General features: G+C 40.8%; 1 protein-coding gene across 3 annotated transcripts in view; it reads right to left on the bottom strand.

The window, feature by feature from the left end:
- Positions 1-7,979, bottom strand: part of GLS (glutaminase) — an 85,190-nt gene extending 77,211 nt beyond the window's left edge. For 2 of the 3 annotated variants that reach the window (XM_054478712.2, XM_054478711.2), the window contains exon 1: positions 7,345-7,978. In XM_054478712.2, coding sequence (XP_054334687.1) covers positions 7,345-7,730 — 386 coding nt within the window. In that variant the 5' untranslated portion in view covers positions 7,731-7,978. Of the gene's footprint in view, positions 1-7,344 lie in introns of all 3 variants that reach the window. The other variant, XM_054478710.2, reaches the window with a different exon arrangement.
- Between the last annotated feature and the right edge of the window lie 11,383 nt (positions 7,980-19,362).

Raw genomic sequence — 19,362 nt, 5'->3', positions numbered from 1 at the left:
TGATACAAGACACAAAAATCCACAAAAGAACAAACCCACCCTTAAGAGTACTGGTTAAAGCAGAACCAATCAAGGCATGAGAGAACTTACCAATAAATATATTTTAGTGTAGGGGTAGGCAAACTACAGCAGGGACCTCCTCTTTTTGTAAATAAAGTTTTATTGGAAGACTGCCACATCTATTTACCTATTGTTTGTGGCTATTTTGCTACCACCACTGAACTGAGTAGTTGTAGTAGTGACTAGAGAACCCCAAAAGCTGAAAATATTTACTATTTGGCCTTTCAGGGAAAGTGTGCCAGCACTTGTCTTACAGCATCACTGTATTACAGTGCAGTATAATAATGCATCCTTAAAATACACATAAGTTGAACAAGAAATGTTAAACTCTATTCATTACAATGTTTTAATATGGCAGAGAAATATGTAACATTTACTAGGGAGACTTATATCAAGAATAGTTTTAAATTTTTAAAGTTTGATGTTTGAGGGTACCAGTGAATATGATTAGACAATGCTAATAAACAGGAGCTGTGCAAATTTATACATAACCTATTTTCATACTTTTCTTTCAATGTAATGGTGCTTACTATTCTTACACAACCAGAATCAGGATATTAGAAGAGTAGGCAGTAGAGTTTTACAAGTTCAAAATTTAACAGATGTGGTTCCTTTGATTTTCAAAACTATGGAATGTTTTTTACTGTTTTAGACGTTTCCCACTTATAATGCAGGGGAAATCTTAAAAGTTTAACAAAAGGAGGCAGGAAAAACAATGCCCGTTCTCATAAACCACAACTGCTAATGTCATTTTGGCTTATTTCCTTCTATTACTTTTTCTGAGCTTTTTAAAATAGCTTGAGATCATACGGCATAGAAAATTCTGTATTCTAACTTTTGGCCTAACATTACCTTATATCCTAAAAAGTATCTGCAAACATTTTAAATGACTAAATAAGAGACTCATATGAATGTACCACAATTTACTTAACTATCCCACTAATGTTGAACATGAGTTTTTCTCCATTTTTCTCTAGTATGCATAACACTGTACCAAAAATATTAGGAAATAAATCTTTCTAACACTTCAGTTTACTTTGTGAACTTAGATTCCTAAAAAGGTATGAATACTTTTTAAGTTCCTCATAGAGCTTAAAAATTGCCCTTCAGAAAGTTTACAATCCCATCAAAAATTGAAGGACGTGTCTATGTCACTGTAAATATCCTCATCAAGAAGACAATTTTAAAAATCTTTTTTAGAAGCCTGTACCAGAAATAAATAGGCAAAAATATATTTCTTCATCCTGAAAGCTATCAGTTTTATTCATTATGCAACATCTACAGTTCCATGTTTCGAAAGTAATGCTTTTATTATAAACATTTCTTTATAATGAATTTAACATATCAAGCAGAGGACACTTCCAAATGGAAGTCAAGGTACATTAACATTTTGCTTCTACTACATTGTAGGGGGTCAGAAAATCACTAAGTGCAGTGATCACTCATAAGTAATGTGTTTCATAACCAAAGCAATTTTGCACCTGAGCAGATTTCAGGGTAAAACTGTAGTAACAGTATCTCTATGTGAAAGCTATGTACCTCACTTAGAGATATCAGTAATTAATAACTATTTTTATAAATACATCTGTTTACTCAGCTTTCTTTAGCATTTCTCTTACTAGCAAATGACTTAAAGGTGAAAAGGTACAGACAGGCAACTATAAAATATAACCTTAATTTATATAGGATTTAACATGATTGAGCTCCCTCACACAAATTCTATAATTAGGCTTTCAGTTTATATAGTCATAATTGTTCTTCATTTCAAATATCACAAGAAGGAAGTAGTACAGCCTTTTACTATTATCTTTTTTTTTTTTGAGACAAGAGTCTCTGTCACCCAGGCTGGAGTGCAGTGGCACAATCTCCGCTCACTGCAACCTCCATCTCCTGGGTTCAAGCGATTCTCCTGCCTCAGCCTCCCGAGTAGCTGGGATTACAGGCGCCCGCCACCACTCCTGGCTAATTTTTGTATTTTTAGTAGAGACAGGGTTTCACCATGTTGGCCAGGCTGGTCTTGAGCTCCTGACCTCAAGTGATCCACCTGCCTTGGCCTCCCAAAGTGCTGGGATTACGGGCATAAGCCACCACGCCCAGCCTGATTTCTTTTAAATAACTTTTTAAAACTCAAAGAAACCCACAAATATCTTCAGCAAATTTCTTTCAAAGTGACATTTATCTTTGGACTAAAATAGTGCCCCCCCTCCCTTTTAGCTGGCCTACATATTGCCTCATAAAAAAGGCTGAATTGTATTTGGTAGTCATTTCATAGATTAGCTGACTTTGAGGTAGGCAGACTTTTCTATAAAAGAGTAAGGTCTGGAAACATGCAGCTAAAACTCCAGGAGACTACACCCCTCAGAATCTAATTCTTGCTCTTTCAGTGAATTTCATCCAAATATTAATAAAGTTATAAATTAACAGCATGAGTTTGTTAATTACAGATCATGGACAAAGTTATCAATGACTGATGCACATTTCAATATAAATATTAGGCCACAAAAATGTTATGACATATAGTTATTGGTACCTTTTTCACTTGCTTTTAAAAAAACAAAAAACTGGGCTGAGTGCAGTGGCTCACGCCTGTAATCCCAGCAATTTGGGAGGCCAAAGCAGGCAGATCACAAGGTCAGGAGGTCGAGACCATCCTGGCTGACATGGTAAAATCCCATCTTACTAAAAATACAAAAATTAGCCAGGTGTGGTGGCACGTGCCTGTAGTCCCAGCTACATGGGAGGCTGAGGCAGGAGAACCACTTGAACCCAGGAGGCAGAGGTTGCAGTGAGCTGAGATCACACCACTGCACTCTAACCCGGGTGACAGCGAGACTCCACCTCAAAAATAAATAAATAAATAAAAATAAAATTAAAAAAACAAAAAACTAAAACTCACTGATAATCATCACCTAGAAAAAAATTTTAATAATGAAGAAATCAAAAATAACTAAGGGGCTGCCTGAGAAGCCCAAAGGAAAAAATGAAACACACTTTCCACCTTGATTTTAGCTTAAGTGAATTGTAAATATGTTAACTTTTAAAATTAAAACCAAATGCATTACTGAAGGATCATAAAAACACGTGCCCCTATTTTAACAGAGGTTTCGTCATTCAGTTCTAAAACTTAATATTTATATCTGCCAAATACTAACTCAGCTTCCTTACTAGTATTGTTCAGTCTACCCAATTCAATGTTCACTGAAATTCACAAGCATTTCATCTTACTTTGAAATTCAATGTTCAGGCCAGGTGCGGTGGCTCATGCCTGTAATCCCAGCACTTTGGGTGGCCAAAGCCGGCGGATCATCTGAGGTCAGGAGTTCAAGACCAGCCCAGCCAACATGGTGAAACCCCATCTCTACTAAAAACCCAAAAATTAGCCAGGCGTGGTGGCGGGCGCCTGTAATCCCAGCTACTCAGGAGGCTGAGGCAGGAGAATGGCTTGAATCCAGGAGGCGGAGGTTGCAGTGAACAAAGATCACACCACTGCACTCCAGCCTGGGTGACAGAGTGAGACTCCATCTCAAAAAAAAAAAAAAAAAAAAAATTAAATTTTCAGAGTATACACACCTCGATGATTTTCTTTGCCCTTCATTTTCCATTTACTAAATATATGAACTATCAAAACATAAAGCTGAACTATCAAAACATAAATTCACACTATCTAAAGCTAGCTGAAATCATTTTTGCTTGCACTTTTACTTTTAAATATAAATGTATTTTAAAGTATGCTTATTTGTGTAATTACAAATATTTCTGAATGCCACGACTTCATGTAGATGTGCAAACATCCAACTACCACATCACAGGTATGCAGTTTTTAACAGAAACTACCAAACTGCCTAAAGTAACTGAACTAATAATTTATACTTCTACTAGCAATGCTAGAATTCCTATTTCCCAATCACTTGATTTAACATCTGCCAATCCAACAAGGGGAAAGTGACCTCACTGTTGTTTTAACAGAATACTTTCAATATTGCATCCTGTATGAATTATCTATTTTCTAACAGCATACATATGCTGTTATTTTTCCAGCCCAGTTTCTGTTATGTATCTCTTTTCCTTTCTCATTAAAAAATAAATGTCCAAAAAAAAAAACTTAACAATGCCCCTTACCTCTATCCCTCTGACTCTTCCTAGGGACCATTCACTAAGATAGGATACATACTTCTGGACTTTACGGAAATAAGTATAACCAGCTTGACAGAGAAAAGTATGATAAAAATGTCCATATGGGCAACTGCTGGCATAAACCATAACACAGTTTGTGACTTCAATAAAATGCTCATTCCAGTTCCTGTTGGTTTTCTGGAAGGAGAGTGATATTTTCAAATTAAAACTCTAAAATTAATCTCATAACAGTATGCAAAATAGGTTGAATTGAAGAAAAGAATGAATATTGGGGTACAGACTTAAAATTTGAAGTCACTGAATATTTGGCAACAAATGTAAGAACAGAGCTTTAGATTAAGAGATGAAGTATTACCTACACAAAGATGAGAGTCAAAGCTGAAAGAAGGGATATGCTGTTGAGAAGGCAGACAAGTGGGAAAGGGGCAAAGGCCTCAGCCTCAGGGTTTACCCAGTGAGGAAATCCAAAAAGAACTAGGAAAGAAGAGAGAACAATTTTGAAAATGAAGAGAAGCAAGCAAAGTTGGTTTTCAAGATGACAGAATGAACCATAACAAAATTAAATAAGATCACTAAAGACAAAACTAAGCAAAGATCATTAATTTTTTCTATATGATATTAAGACGTTCGTATCCTAAACCACACTAAAGTTGTGTAATGGAGACAGTATAGTCTAAGGTGACATTAGTTCAAAGAGTTTGTGAATAAAAGGTAAAGTAACTTGCTTATATCCCGCCTCCTTCCAGAATATAAAGTAAATAAAATATAAACTCAGGACCAAGGAAAGGAGGAAACGCAGACATCCCAGCCATGTGAACTGATGAAATTGGTGTGGTTAAGCATTAAATTTACTCTGAACTTATTTATCAGCAGAGCAAAAGGTAAACAGTGCAACTCACATAGTTTCATATAAGACAGATGTATAGCAATTTCTCAAGATAAACATTTTTGTGGAAACTAAAAAAATTAAAAACCTTCATGTGCAAGCCTGAAATTCAAAGGCCAATCTCTTTAACAGGCTTTACAATAATGAAGAAGCAATTTTTTCTCATTTATTTAATAAATAGTTATGTGTCATTTAACACACGCCAAATATTGTTCTAAGCCTTTTACAAAATGTTAATTTAATTTTCTCATGGTTATTTCCTTTAATAATACTACATAAAATCTGGCACAGTCCTGAGAGAGTGCTAGCATACCAGGTAGACTGCTGATTGAGGGATGACCTATGCTTTGCAGGCTAAGCATTAGAAAGAATAACAGGATCAACTGGGAGCTTATCTCCCAGGATAAGAGAAATGTTTGTCACATAAAGGCAAAATGAAAGGAGCCAAAGAGGGAAAGCTACATTTGGAAACCAGATCATTCAGGAAATAGAAACTTTAATCAAATTAAAATACTTTCTTCACAACTTTCAGGCCATTGCTAAAAGGTGATTTCTTATTAAAAAGGCAATGAAACCAGAAACTTCTGGACAAGTAAATCACAGAAGCAGCTCAATTCCTATTTGACAAAAGAGGAAAAAAAAGAGAGGCACTAGAGCCACTGCAGAGCCACAGACCTGAAGACATAATTTTACTAGAATGCAGTTCCCATCTTGTAGCCTTTAAGATTAACTTTTAAACGGTGGTGACTGCATTTTGCAATTCTGTACCTTGGGCACTTGTATGTAAACTCGTTACTTGCTTCGTAAACCGGATGACGTTAAAGTAAAAGTGAGTCCCTGATGAAATTAAACATTATTCTAGTCCCTAAAATATGAGAGAAGTACAAATTTAACAGAAGTATAGCTTTTTAGAACTTGAAAGGATTTAAGTCATCTAACCCAAGATATTAAATAACCTGTCCATGGTCAGGATGCTATTTTGTGGCACAAAACCAACATCACAAAATACCACAAATTTTGCCCATCATCAAGTGATTCTTTTCAAATAATCTTTTTCAGTCTGGGAGAAGAACTTTAGGAAAGTTTCTGGAAGGTCCCAACTTCAATTACAGGAAAACATCAAGCAGGCGTGAGATTGAAATTATAAGAATGTTCTCACTTTCAGTTTGACTTAAGGAACTCTAGAGCTGTAAATAGCAGAAATAAAAGGGAAGCAAAACAGGTTAGAGTGTCAGCGCACAAAGCCAGAAAAAACAGTAAGGTATAATGAAAGCAGACCGGCAAATTTTTACCCATTTTGGGAAAACGAAGTGGTCCATTTGTATTACACAAGACAAAAATATTTAGGAGACTGCTTTGCATATTGTTTTAAGAAAAACCAATTTTGCTTTAAAACTAAACTACTGTGCTGTACACATACAGGATGAGTCAACATCCTATCACAATGAAGTCACAAAACCTACTCAACTCAGATTTTTCACTGAATTAGTGTATTATGTCACATTTCATTTTGGCTATTTAACTTTTATTTCTAAAAATCTCCCCATCTCACGGAAGACCTGACAAGCCAAAGCTGGTCCCTAGTGCAAACAGGTGGTCTATACTGCGTGCCCCATCTTCTCGGCCACAAGACCCGATTCCTCCTAATCTCACTTCTGAAACATTGTTTCCGGTGCCCCAGATGGCTCTACACGTGCCTGAGGTAGCCACTACAGAAATATAAAGAGCTCTCTGTCACATCTGGCTTCCAACCGGATGACGGCAGAAACCAAGGGAGGGCAGGCAGAGCGGAAACGAGCCAGGAAAAGCGACAAGTCAGGAAGGTAAATGCTCTGCTGAACGCCCAACTCCTAAATGTCACTCGGTGGAGATGTTCGTGCGGCATCGCCCACGAATGGCTGGGGCGGGCGGCCAGGCGCTGCAGCCGCGAGCCAGAGAGCTGAGCACGCGGCGCGGCAGGGGAGCGGCCTCTCTGGCGCTGCGGACGCCAGGCGAGCCCATCAGGCCCCACCGCGGCCCCACCAGGGCGACCCCCGCCGGGGGCGGAGAAGGGAAGCGGGAGCCTGGCGGAGGGGCGCGGGCGGGGAAGGCGCGGGCGGGGCCGGGCCTAATCACATGGCGCAGACGGCGCAGGCCGCCCGGTACCTCTTTCTTTCTCTTTTCTAGAACCTCGGCTTCTATCCCGCCCCACCGCAGGGCCCCACACAGCCTGAGCCCGGGCCCCGAGCGGAACGAGGCCTCCTGCGCCTCGCGGAGACACTCACTTTTCACCTGAGGCCACCAGCTCTTTGCCCTCGCTGTTGCCAAACGCGTCCGTCTCCCCGGGGCCGTCCTTGGGGCCGGGCGCCGCCGGGGCAGCGGGTGGCGACACCCCGGGCTGCGGATGCGTGCTTCCCTTGCCCAGCTCCTGCAAGATCTCCGAAGGAGAGCTGGACAGGCCCCGCGCGAGGGGCTCCGCCGGCCAGCCGCCCCCGCCCCACCACGGGTGGAGTCGCGCGGCGGCAGCCGGGCCCGCGGCCGGCCGTCCCCCGCCTCGGGGACGCCGGCACAGGGTGACCAGGGGCTGTGCCCGCCGCAGAGTCGCGCTCACGCCGGCGGGCGACCGCAGGAGCAGGTCCCGCAGCATCGCCGAGCCTCGCAGCCGCATCATGCCGCCGGGTCCGTCAGCGCCCGCTCAACAGGGGAGGATGCTCCGGGCGTGGGCGGCCGGTTTCCTCGGGGAACGCGGTCTGTGGTGGGGCGGGGAAATGACAGAAGAGGAAAGGGCAGCTACGTGGGTGTGGTTCCGGCTCCTACTCCCGCAGCGGATGCGGGTGTTGCTGCTGCTGCTCCCTAGGATTGCCGCGACCGGTTCTCTTCGCACCGCCTAAGGCTCCCGCACTGAGGCTAAAGCGCAGGGGAGGGCTAGAGACCTTCGGCGCTCGCCGACGGCCCGCCCCCTTCGCCCGCTCCGATTGGCTCAAATCCTCGACCTCTCTTTTGATTGGCGATTAGGGCAGTCAAATTTCTCTCGGCTCTGGGTGCGCGGAGGGTAGGGCGGGGGATTGGTGGGGGGCGGGGGATTGGTGGGGGGCGGGGAGAGGAGTCAAACTGACGTGTGAAGCGGATGAGGCAGGCCCGGCTGCTCAGTAGCCACTTTTTGCACGCCGTGCCAACTCCGAGGCTAGCCTAGTTGGGTACTAGGGGCTCTGGGTTCTCGCATTTATGAAGCGGTGGGCTCCTCCACTCCGGGGATTTGAGCTGTTGGGGAGATTCATGGGCGAGATCCTCCGCAGCTGAGGGCAGTGAGGTCAGCAGGTTTGGCGGGGCTGAGTCTGGCCGAGCTGTCGGAGCTCAGCCGGTCCCAGCTCGCATCTGGCCCCCAGGTCAGGGCGCCTGGCGACTCCTCCGAGAGCAGCCCCGGACTAGCTTCATCCCTATCCCAAATGTAACATTTGCTTGAAACTTTCCATGATTGGCTACTACCGAGACGTGAAGTGTTTTGGAAAAAATGAGCAAAATCCTTTCAGCTATGCGACTTAAGCCATGGGAGGGTGGAGGTTGGGGGAGGGCGACGAGTGGCGAGGGGGGGTGGGGGGGTGTGGAATCCAGAATACGACAACTTTCTTTTTTAAAAATTATTTTTGTTAACTATACACCGATACTTCAAAAATAGTTTTGAATAGCAATGATTCCGTTAACGCTAGTTTGCTTGAAAGCAAAATTGTAGATACTTTTCTATTTTAAAAACTGCTTCACTGTTTTAACATAGAAGCATTGGAATACGGGTTCTCTAAGTTATTTCAGCATCACTTTATCCATTTATCCTTTTGGACCTGTGGAAAAACAGCCAAGAACCTGATAAACTGAGTTATTCCCTGAGCCTACATACACATTCCATTCCAGGACAAAAAAAAAAAAAATGTTTTTAGACGATTTCCTGAAACAATTAGGTTTAAATGGCGTAGATCCACAGAGTTTAATAAGATGTTTTGGGAGTTGGTGTGTTGTTACTGTGTTGTTGTTGTGTATGTGCGTTTTGAGAAAGGGTCTCACTCTGTCGCCCAGGCTGAAGTGCAGTGGCGCGATCACGGCTCACTGCAGCCTTGAACTCAGGGCCCCCGGTGATGATCCTCCCACCTCAGCCAGCACCTGCTTTTTTTTTTTTTTTGTATTTTTGGTAGAGATGGGGTTTCGCCAGGTTGTCCAGGCTGGTTTCGAGGGATCTGCTGCACCCCCTGGGCCTCCCAAATTGCTGGGATTACAGGTGTGAGCCACCACGCCCAGGCTAATGAGATGATTTTTATGAAACTAGAAGGGTGTATGTCAGGTGCATCATTAATTGATAACCAGATTTAGTAATCTAATGAACTGCAAAATATTTCAATAGATTAATAATTAGGAAATCTGGCTGTACCTACAGGTTATGTGACCTTTGGCATGTTACAGCCTTGCCGTGTTTTAAGTTTTTTTTTTCTATCTGCTCTTTAACCAGAAGAACATGGAAAAAACTATCATGTGTAAAACATAGTCACCTTTTTAATTTTTTTTTTTAAAAAAAGGCAGGACAATGGCAAACTACTTTGATGGCTTTTATTACTAATGTTACTTGTCCAAAAATGTTGATGAATCAAAGTAATGATATATTCAGGAATAGAGACATCAAGTTTCAGAGGAAAGGTAACAAATATTACCCCTGCCTAACCCTGACTTGTTAATGACTTGCAGACTTTAATATTGTCCAATATATTAGCTGCAATTAGTTATCAATTTTAACTAATCGATAACTCCTTTTTCTCAACAACACAAAGCAACTGACAATCCAGTTACTGTTTTCCTCTCAGTTTCTCCCTTAATTTCTCTGAGTTTCTTATGAAAATTATTTTAGATATTTAAAGGTTTAAAGGCTTTATAGTACACTTAACAACTAAGAAAGCTAGTAATAGATTATTTTCTAGAGTTTCTAGTTTCTAGAGTTTTATTTTCTGGTAGTTTCTAGACTTTTTGCTTTTGGTGAGAATGGATAGATATTACTCCCAAAATTTGGAAGAATTGAGTCCACTGAAATTTAACCCCTTGTTTGAGAAGGCTAATGAAAAGGTTATAGACAGCAAAGAAACTATTATAAATAGAATAAAAATGTGACTCAATACTTTCATTTGATTCTTTTCTTCATCTTATATAATTTTTTAATCTTTAAAGATATTTTTATTCTACAACTTTGTAACCATTACACAACTTTGGAGTTTCAGTTATGTTAAATTGAATCATATCATCACATAAACTCATGTAATCATCATGTAAAAAGTATAAAAACATTTGTATACATACAATAAGTAGTCCACCGAAATATCTGCAAATAGAAAAAGGCTCTCCACATTAACTATGGTTGGGTTGTCAGATCTACTCTTAGACTTCCTTTTTGCTCCTAAGTGCAGCTACACTACAAAGAGTTGCTGTCCCATAGCTATCATCAGGTAATCAGCCATCAAAAGGAATAATTGGAATTTGTGCACTTTGTTCCTATTCTAACTTGAAGAAGGGTTCCTGTGCTTCTATGTTCCCGAGCTTCTCTGTTCTGTCGAAGATTACAAAAGGCTAATGTTTCAAGATCATAATAAAATCCATATATAGGCCGGGCGTGGTGGACTCACACCTGTAATCCCAGCACTTTGGGAGGCTGAGGCGAGCAGATCACAAGGTCAGGAGATTGAGACCATCCTGGCTAACACGGTTAAACCCCATCTCTACTAAAAATACAATTAGCTGGGCATGGTGGCACACACCTGTAATCCCAGCTACTCGGGAGGCTGAGGTAGGAGAATCACCCGAACCTGGGAGGCCGAGGTTGCAGTGAGCCGAGATCGCACCACTGCACTCCAGCCTGGCAACAGAGTGATACTACATCTCAAAAAAACAAAATAAATAAAATAAAATAAAATTATATATATATATAGAAATTCCAGATTGCGCCTTCACAAAAACTAGTAGATTATTTGTTGACCTAGAACTAAAAAGAAAGTAGTTCTCCTTTGACTAACAGCTTAAAAGAATTGCCTAAGCCTTTTTTTGAAATTCTTCTGTTTGGAGAATAGAGTAAGGTTCAGGAAACCTCTAAACAAGCTTCTGCTACTACTTCCCTTTCTTCTGTTGGTTTCCTGCTTTAACTGGCCAAATTCCTAGCCTCACTGATAAGCCCTTCCAAACATGGCTTATTTTTCCAATACTGAATATAGATGTGTACTAAAGTAAGTACGGTAAATCCCTCATCTATAAAAAGGGGATAATACGGCCAGGCAAGGTGGCTCATGCCTGTAATCCCAGCACTTTGGGAGGCCGAAGCGGGTGGATCACCTGAGGTCAGGAGTTCAAGACCAGCCTGGCCAACATGGTGAAACCCCGTCTCTACTAGAAATTCAAAAAATTAGCCAGGCATGGTGGTGCATGCCGTAATCCCAGCTACTCGGAGGCTGAGGCAGGAGAATCGCTTGAACCTGGGAGGCAGAGGTTGCAGTGAGCCGAGATCTAGCCATTGCACTCCAGCCTGGGCTATGAGAGCAAGACTCCATCTCAAAAAAAAAAAAGGGGGTGATAATATTGGTACTTATAGGGTTGTTGTGTGGAATAAATAAACAACACATATAAAGCACCTAGAATAATGACAGTAGCATTCTGTAAGTATTATAGCTATTATTATCAAACCATGGGTGAATAAATTTTGACATGCAATGTGATCAGTTTTTATACTTATTATTGAAAAGCCAAACAACTGTTTTAAACCATCTAATAATAAAATATCATTTAAGGGGAACCTAGAGATAATTTACTTACTTCATTTTTAGAAAATAAACCAATAATTTTCAAAGTATCTTAAAATAGGAAAAGAAAGACAGTCAGATTAAGAAAAGCTGGGCTCAGTGCCCAAAGTAACAGCTATTCACAAATAGCTAAAAAAAAAATTTCCAGAGAAGGAAGAATCGCTAAGAAAGCAGTCCTTGTATATACATGTCATATACAAATACCCTAACATATAGCAATTAAATCTAAAAATATATCATTTGCCATCTATGTAAATAAAAGTATACCTCTGTTCATTGTGACATCATATAAAATGACAAGAGATATTCATCAAATTTGAGCAGCATATCTGAATGATCTGCTTTAAAATACTAACTATATGAAGTTCTTTTTGAGAGTTTCCTGATGGCTGGAGTGGGGGTTGGGTGGGAATCAGTTATTTTTCTCCACTTAGAGTAATATGAGAAAGATTTCAATTAGTTGAGTTTGTAAGGTAATATTGTTTATATTTACACCACCATTATATTTATGGGGCTTCCAAATATTAATTTTTCAAAGTGATTTTAATGCTTATTTTTCTGTGGATTCATATTAAAAATAAATCAGGCTAAACCCCAGCCCAGAGATAAGAAAGTCTTTCTTGTATATTAGTAAAACCTAAAAAAAACTGATTTTGTATATAGTCTAAAAGTCAGTCAAAAGGATACCTGCTTGAGAATGAAAACAACCTCTGTGGTAGATTATATTACTATTCCCAAATATTTTTGTCCCTCCCACTGGGCACACTTTACCTCCTCACCTTGGATGGCAGTCTTGGCCTTGATTTGTTCTATGATATGTGACAGGAAGTGGTATGCCACTGCCGAACATAAACTCACTTGGTTCTGTCATCTCTCTTTTCCCTTTTAAACAAGAATGGCATGTCCCAGAGAGGGGATGCTTCTTTCCCCTCACACCCCACCACAGTTCATTGGTTCTAGTCCAGTCCATGAGGGGATGCTTCTTTACCTGGGTCCCAGAATTATGGAACAAAGCTGACAATGACTTTGGCTGACAAATAACATCAAGAGAAATAAGCCTTATTTTAAGTCATTTAAACTTGAGGGTTATTACCATAGAATGACTTAGCTTAAGCCGACTGATATATCGTCCAATTTTAATGAAGAAGACGTGGTAGCCAGGATACAAATCTTTATTATGAAAAAGAACATTGGAGAACTCTAAAATATAGTCAGTCAACCCACAGAGCAGTTGAAACAGTACCACTAAGTGGGACTGCCTGTCAATAGGCATTCTTTTTCAGGTACAATTAAAACCAAAGCTCAGGTAGGAGACATTTAATTGATAGTTTAGTATGTCATATGCATTTGGACATGTTAAGTGGAGAAAATTAGCAGTGATTTGAAGTATGAGCCCTATATCAATTATGCTTGTGGTTGGTTTTATGCTGTGAAATCTAATGGTGGTTCAGCAGCTAACATTTGTCACATTTTACAAGCCCTGAAAAAGAAAAATGAGCCAGGGCTTTTATCTATTTATGCTCATCCAATGGTAAAATCATATTACCAATTCAGAAACCAATTACTGAACTCTGCTGAAATCATTATTTATGGAGCTAAATATAAAATTCAGAGTCTACAATAATGTATTTTGATGTACCAGGGTAAAGAGGAATCAGTATTCATCCTCTGGAAAGCACGGGTTCCTTCAAACTATATTTTCACTTTTCAAGCATCTGACATTTACAGTAAGCATCTGGTTCCCTCTATCCATTTAGAAGATATTAGAAACAATGCTACAAATCCAAGGGTTGATTTGTGACTGAGCTGCTTCTCATAGAGATAACACCAATGTGTGTTATGAGGCAGAGCTTTATTCACATGTACAACAAACAGTACTATATATATATATATATTTTTATTTTTATTTTATTTTTTTTTTTTTTTGAGACAGAGTCTCACTCTGTGGCCAGGCTGGAGTCCAGTGGTGCAATCTCAGCTCACTGCAACCTCTGCCTGCTGGGTTCAAGCGATTCTCGTGCCTCAGCCTCCCGAGTAGCTGGGATTACAGGCACATGCCACCACACCCAGCTAATTTTTGTATTTTTGGTAGAGACAGGGTTTCACCATGTTGGGCAGAATGGTCTCGATCTCCTGACCTCGTGATCCACCCACCTTGGCCTCCCAGAGTGTTGGGATTACAGGCATGAGCCACTGCGCCCAGCCAGTACAATGTATTTTGAAAACTCTGTAGAAACAACCTAAATGTTTATCGGTAGGAGAATGGATTAACATAACATGGCACACATTATTTAATGCACATTATTTAAAACTAATGATCCCTAGTTTCTTATATTAAGTGAATAAGTCTCAAAAACAATGTTGAAGAGGTAAAAGTTACATATGGGTGTATATATATTATACTACCATGATTTTTTTTTTTTTTGAGACGGAGTCTCGCTCTGTCACCCAGGCTGGAGTGCAACGGTGCAATCTCGGCTCACTGCAACCTCTGCCTCCCAAGTTCAAGCAATTCTCCTGCCTCAGTCTCCCGAGTAGCTGGAACTACAGGCGCCTGCCACCATGCCTGGCTAATTTTTGTATTTTTAGTAGAGACAGTGTTTCACCATGTTGGCCGGGCTGGTCTCGATCTCTTGACCTCGTGATCCACCTGCCTCGGCCTCCCAAAGTGCTGAGATTACAGGCATGAGCCACTGTGCCCGGCCTTATAATACTATGATTTTAAAATATGCAAAACCATATATTATTTATAGATTTATACAGATTTTGTTTAAATGTTTAAAACATGCACAGGAAAGGCAAACATCAAATTCAGTATAGTGATTATCGTTTCTAAATATATAATGGAGAATGGCATTGAAGAGTTGTACACAGAGAGTGAAAACTGTATCTGTAATGATTAACTTCATTTTGTTTGTTTTTTTGTTTGAGATAGAGTTTCGCTGTTGTTGCCGAGGCTGGAGTGCAATGGTATGATCTCGGCTCACCACAACCTCCGCTTCCTGGGTTCAAGCAATTCTCCTGCCTCAGCCTCCCGAGTAGCTGGGATTACAGGTGCGCGCCACCATGCCCAGCTAATTTTTGTATTTTAGTAGAGATGGGATTTCACCATGTTGGCCAGGCTGATCTCGAACTCCTGACCTTGTGATCCACCCGCCTCAGCTTCCCAAAGTGCTGGGATTACAGGCATGAGCCACCGCGCCCAGCATGATTAATTTCTTAATAATTTTAAAAATCTGAAGCAAACAGGCAAATATGGTTTGTTATGTTCCCTTTTCTCTCTATTCAAAATATTTTGTGATAAAAGAAAATAAGCTTGGCCGGGCACAGTGGCTGACGCCTGTCATCCCAGCACTTCAGGATGCCAAGGCAGGCAGATCACGAGGTCAGGAGTTTGAGATCAGCCTGACCAACATGGTGAAATCCCGTCTCTACTAAAAATACAAAAATTAGTCGGGTGTGGTGGTGTGCGCCTGTAGTTCCAGGTACTCGGGAGGCTGAGGGAGGAGAATCGCTTGAACCCAGAAGGCGGAGGTTGCGGTGAGCCGAGATTGCGCCGTTGTACTCCAGCCTGGGCAACAGAGCGAGACTCTGTCTCAAAAAAAGAAAATAAGCTTTATTTCAATGTTGAAACCCATTACAGCCCTCTAACAATTATTATATGTGTAGAAAATATTACAAATTCTATGATACATTTTAATGGCTCCTTTAAACTTAATTTCGCCTAACCAATGCTGACTGATATAACTAGTAAGCAATACAGCTACCCTGTAAATTATTTTTCAAAAGGACAATCAAGAGTTACTACCCTTGAAATAAAGGTTTTATTAAAGATAAGAATGACATATTTGACAGAAAAACATTAAAAATTATATTTTTTTACTATCTCAGAGATAAATATGAAAACAATTACTTTACTAATAACATATGAATAAGAAATATATTCTTCCTTCCTTTGATGTTAAAGAGGCTATTTATGTTTGTAACATTTCTGTTGGAGACAGGTGTTGATATGGTTTGGCTGTGTCCCCACTCAAATCTCATCTTGAATTCCCATGTGTTGTGGGAGGGACCTGGTGGCAAGTAATTGAATCATGGGGGCAGGTTTTTCCCGTGCTGTTCTCCTGATAGTGAATCCGTCTCATGAGATCTGATGGTTTTAAAAAGGGGAATTTCCCTGCACAAGCTCTCTTCTCTTGTCTGCTACCATGTGAGATGTGCCTTTTACCTTCTGCCATGATGGTGGGGCCTCCCCAGCCGCGTGGAACTGTAAGTCCATTAAACTTCTTCCTTTTGTAAATTGCCCAGTCTCAGGTATGTCTTTATCAGCAACATGAAAATGGACTAATACAGGTATCAATTGCTAAATGTTATGGCTAGAGATATAATAAGGTCACATGGCTAATTAATAATAGAGTTAGTGAAAACATACCCTCCAGCTAGATCTGGCACTTATCCTCATTTCTTTTGAACCATCAGTGAAATGCCCACCCAAAGACTCTGCTGTGGCTTGAATGTCCGTGACAAAACTCACATTGCAATTTAATTGGCCAGGCGTGGTGGCTCACACCTGTAATCTCAGCACTTTGGGAGACTGAGGAAGGCAGATCATTTGAGGTCAGGAGTTTGAGACCAGCCTGGGCAACATGGTGAAACCTAGTCTCTACTAAAAACAAAAAAATTAGCCGGGTATGGTGGCACATGCCTGTGGCATGTGGTGTGGTAGCACATGCCTGTAGCATGGTGGTATGGTGGCACATGCCTGTAGCATGTGGTATGGTGGCCTATAGCATGGTGGTATATGCCGGGTATGGTGGCACATGCCTCCTGAGACCCAGGAGGCTTGAACCCAGGAGGCGGAGGTTGCAGTGAGTTGAGATTGCACCATTACACTCCAGCCTGGGTGACAGAGCAAGACTCTGTCTCAAAAAAAAAAAAATTAATTGCCATTTTAACAATATTAAGAGGTAGGGCCTTTAGGAGGCGATTAGGTCATGAGGGCTCTGCCCTCATGAATGGATTAATGCCATTATCATAGAAATGGGTTAGTTATTGCAGGAGTGGGCTCCTGATAAAAGATTAAGTTCAGCCCCCATTTGTTCTCTCTGACTCACACTCATTTGCCATGTGATGCCTTCCTCCATGAGATGACTCTCATCAATTGCTGACACCATATTCTTGGACGTCTTGGCCTCCAGACCATGAGCCAAATAAATCTCTTTTCTTCATAAATTACCCAATCTGTGGTATTTTGTCCCAGCAGCAGAAAATGGACTGAGAGAGAACATTGTTATTGAGAAGTGGAGCTGTTGCTATAACAAATACCTGAAAATATGGATATGGCTTTGAAACAGGGTAATGAGTAGAGAGGTTGGAAGAATTTGAGGAGCAAACTAGCAAAGGCATAGATTGTCCTAAACAGAGCATTAAGGGTGATTCTGGTGAGGGTTCAGAAAAGAAGAAATGCAGGGAAAGTAGGTGATATGGTTGGGATTTGTGTCTCTGCCCAAATTTCAGGTCTGAATTTTAATCCCCAGTATTGGAGGAGGAGCCTGGTGGGAGGGGATTGGATCACGGGGACAGACTACCTGCTTGCTGTTCTTGTGATGGTGAGTTCTCATGAGATCTCATTGTTTAAAAGTGTGTAGCACCTCCCCCTGCTCTCTCTTCCTCCTCCTCTGGCCATGTAAGACATGCCTCCTTCCTCTTTGCTTTCCGTCATGATTATAAGTTTCCTGAATTCTTCCCATCCATGCTTCCTGTACAGCCTGGGGAACTGTGAGTCAATTAAACCTCTTTTCTTTGTAAAGTACCCAGTCTCAGGTAGGTCTTTATAGCAATGCAAGAACAGATTAATACAGTCTGGCACTTCTTAGAGATTACTTAAGTGCTCACAGCCACAATGTTGGTAGAAATATGAACAGTAAAGACCATTCTAATGAGGTCTCAGATGGAAATGAAGAAGTTATTAGAAACTGGAGTAAAGACCATCCTTGTTATAAAGTAGCAAAGACCTTAGTTGAATTGTGTCCATGCCCTAGGCTTTATGGTACACAGAACTTAAGAGCAATGAACTAGGATATCTGGTGGAAAAAATATCTAAGCAGCAATACTTCCAGGCTGCTGGAGCTACCTTTAACTGCATACAGTGAGATGCAAGAGGAAATAAATGACTTAAAAACAGAATTTATTGGAAACCAAAAATAAAATTCTAGCCCCAAACCGACCGAACAGACCCCTTTCTTGACCAAGGAGATTTCAAAGAAACCTGAAAAACTAGTTCAGACCATGCTTCATTATACTCCCTTCCATTTTAAGTTTAGATACAACTAATCAGCATTAACGATAAAGTAGAGATACAGCTGAGCACGGTAACTCATGCCTGTAATCCCAGCACTTTGGGCGGCTGAGGTGGGGGGGGGGGGGTGGTCACCTGAGGTCAAGAGATCGAGACCATCCTGGCCAACATGGTGAAACCCTGTCTCTACTAAAAATAGAAAAATTAGCCGGGCGTAGTGGCATGCGCCTGTAATCCCAGCTACTCGGGAGGCTGAGGCAGGAGAATCACTTGAACCTGGGAAGCAGAGGTTGCAGTGAGCCGAGATTGCATCACTGCACTCCAGCCTGGCAATAGAGACTCCATCTCAAAAAAAACAAAACAAAACAAAAAAACATTAAAATAGAGATACTAAGACTGACAAAACAGAGTTTTTGTAGCACTAAGCTACCAACTCCAAACTGACTTTGGTGTAACATCATATGACAGATAACAGGCTCTAAAGGAAATCAAAGTATTTTACCCCAAAATATATTTCTTTGACATATTTTGGAATGATCCTACAAAGGTGTCTCTTGTAGGGAAAATTTACACTTTGTAGAGATTCCCCTTCCCGTTCCTGATTCAGGGGCAATTTAACTAAGAGTCTGACACCTCTTAAGGTCTCATAAGAGACATTTATCATCTATTCTCTCTGAAGCTTGCTACCTGGGGGCTTCATCTACATAACAAGAACCTTGGCTTCCATGAACACCGTATCTTAAATCCAAGAAACTGCTAATTTATTCCCGCTGTCTTCAACGCTTTAGGCAAAGCTTAACTCTTTTAACCACTTGCCAATCAGAAAATCTTTGCATCCACCTATGACTTGGAAGCCCCCATTTCAAGATGTCCCACATTTCTGGTCCAAACTAATGTACATCTTACATGTATTGATTTATGTCTTTGCCTGTAACTTCTATCTCCCTAAAAATGTATAAAATCAACTGTAACCCAAACACCCTGAACATTTGTTCTCAGGATCTTCTCAGGCTGTATCATGGGTGATGGTCCTCACATTTGGCTCAAAATAAACTTCTTCAAATATTTTACAGAGTTTGGCCTTTTTTTTTTTTGTCAACATTAAAATTAAAAGAAAGACTAAATGGAAAGATTTGAAAAATTTGCAGTCTGGCCATATAAAGAGTGAAAAGTCATATTTAGGAGAA

This window comes from Pongo pygmaeus, chromosome 11 (genome assembly GCF_028885625.2).
Source record: "Pongo pygmaeus isolate AG05252 chromosome 11, NHGRI_mPonPyg2-v2.0_pri, whole genome shotgun sequence".
NCBI classification, from domain to species: domain Eukaryota; kingdom Metazoa; phylum Chordata; class Mammalia; order Primates; family Hominidae; genus Pongo; species Pongo pygmaeus.
This window is presented reverse-complemented; position numbering and strand designations above follow the sequence as displayed.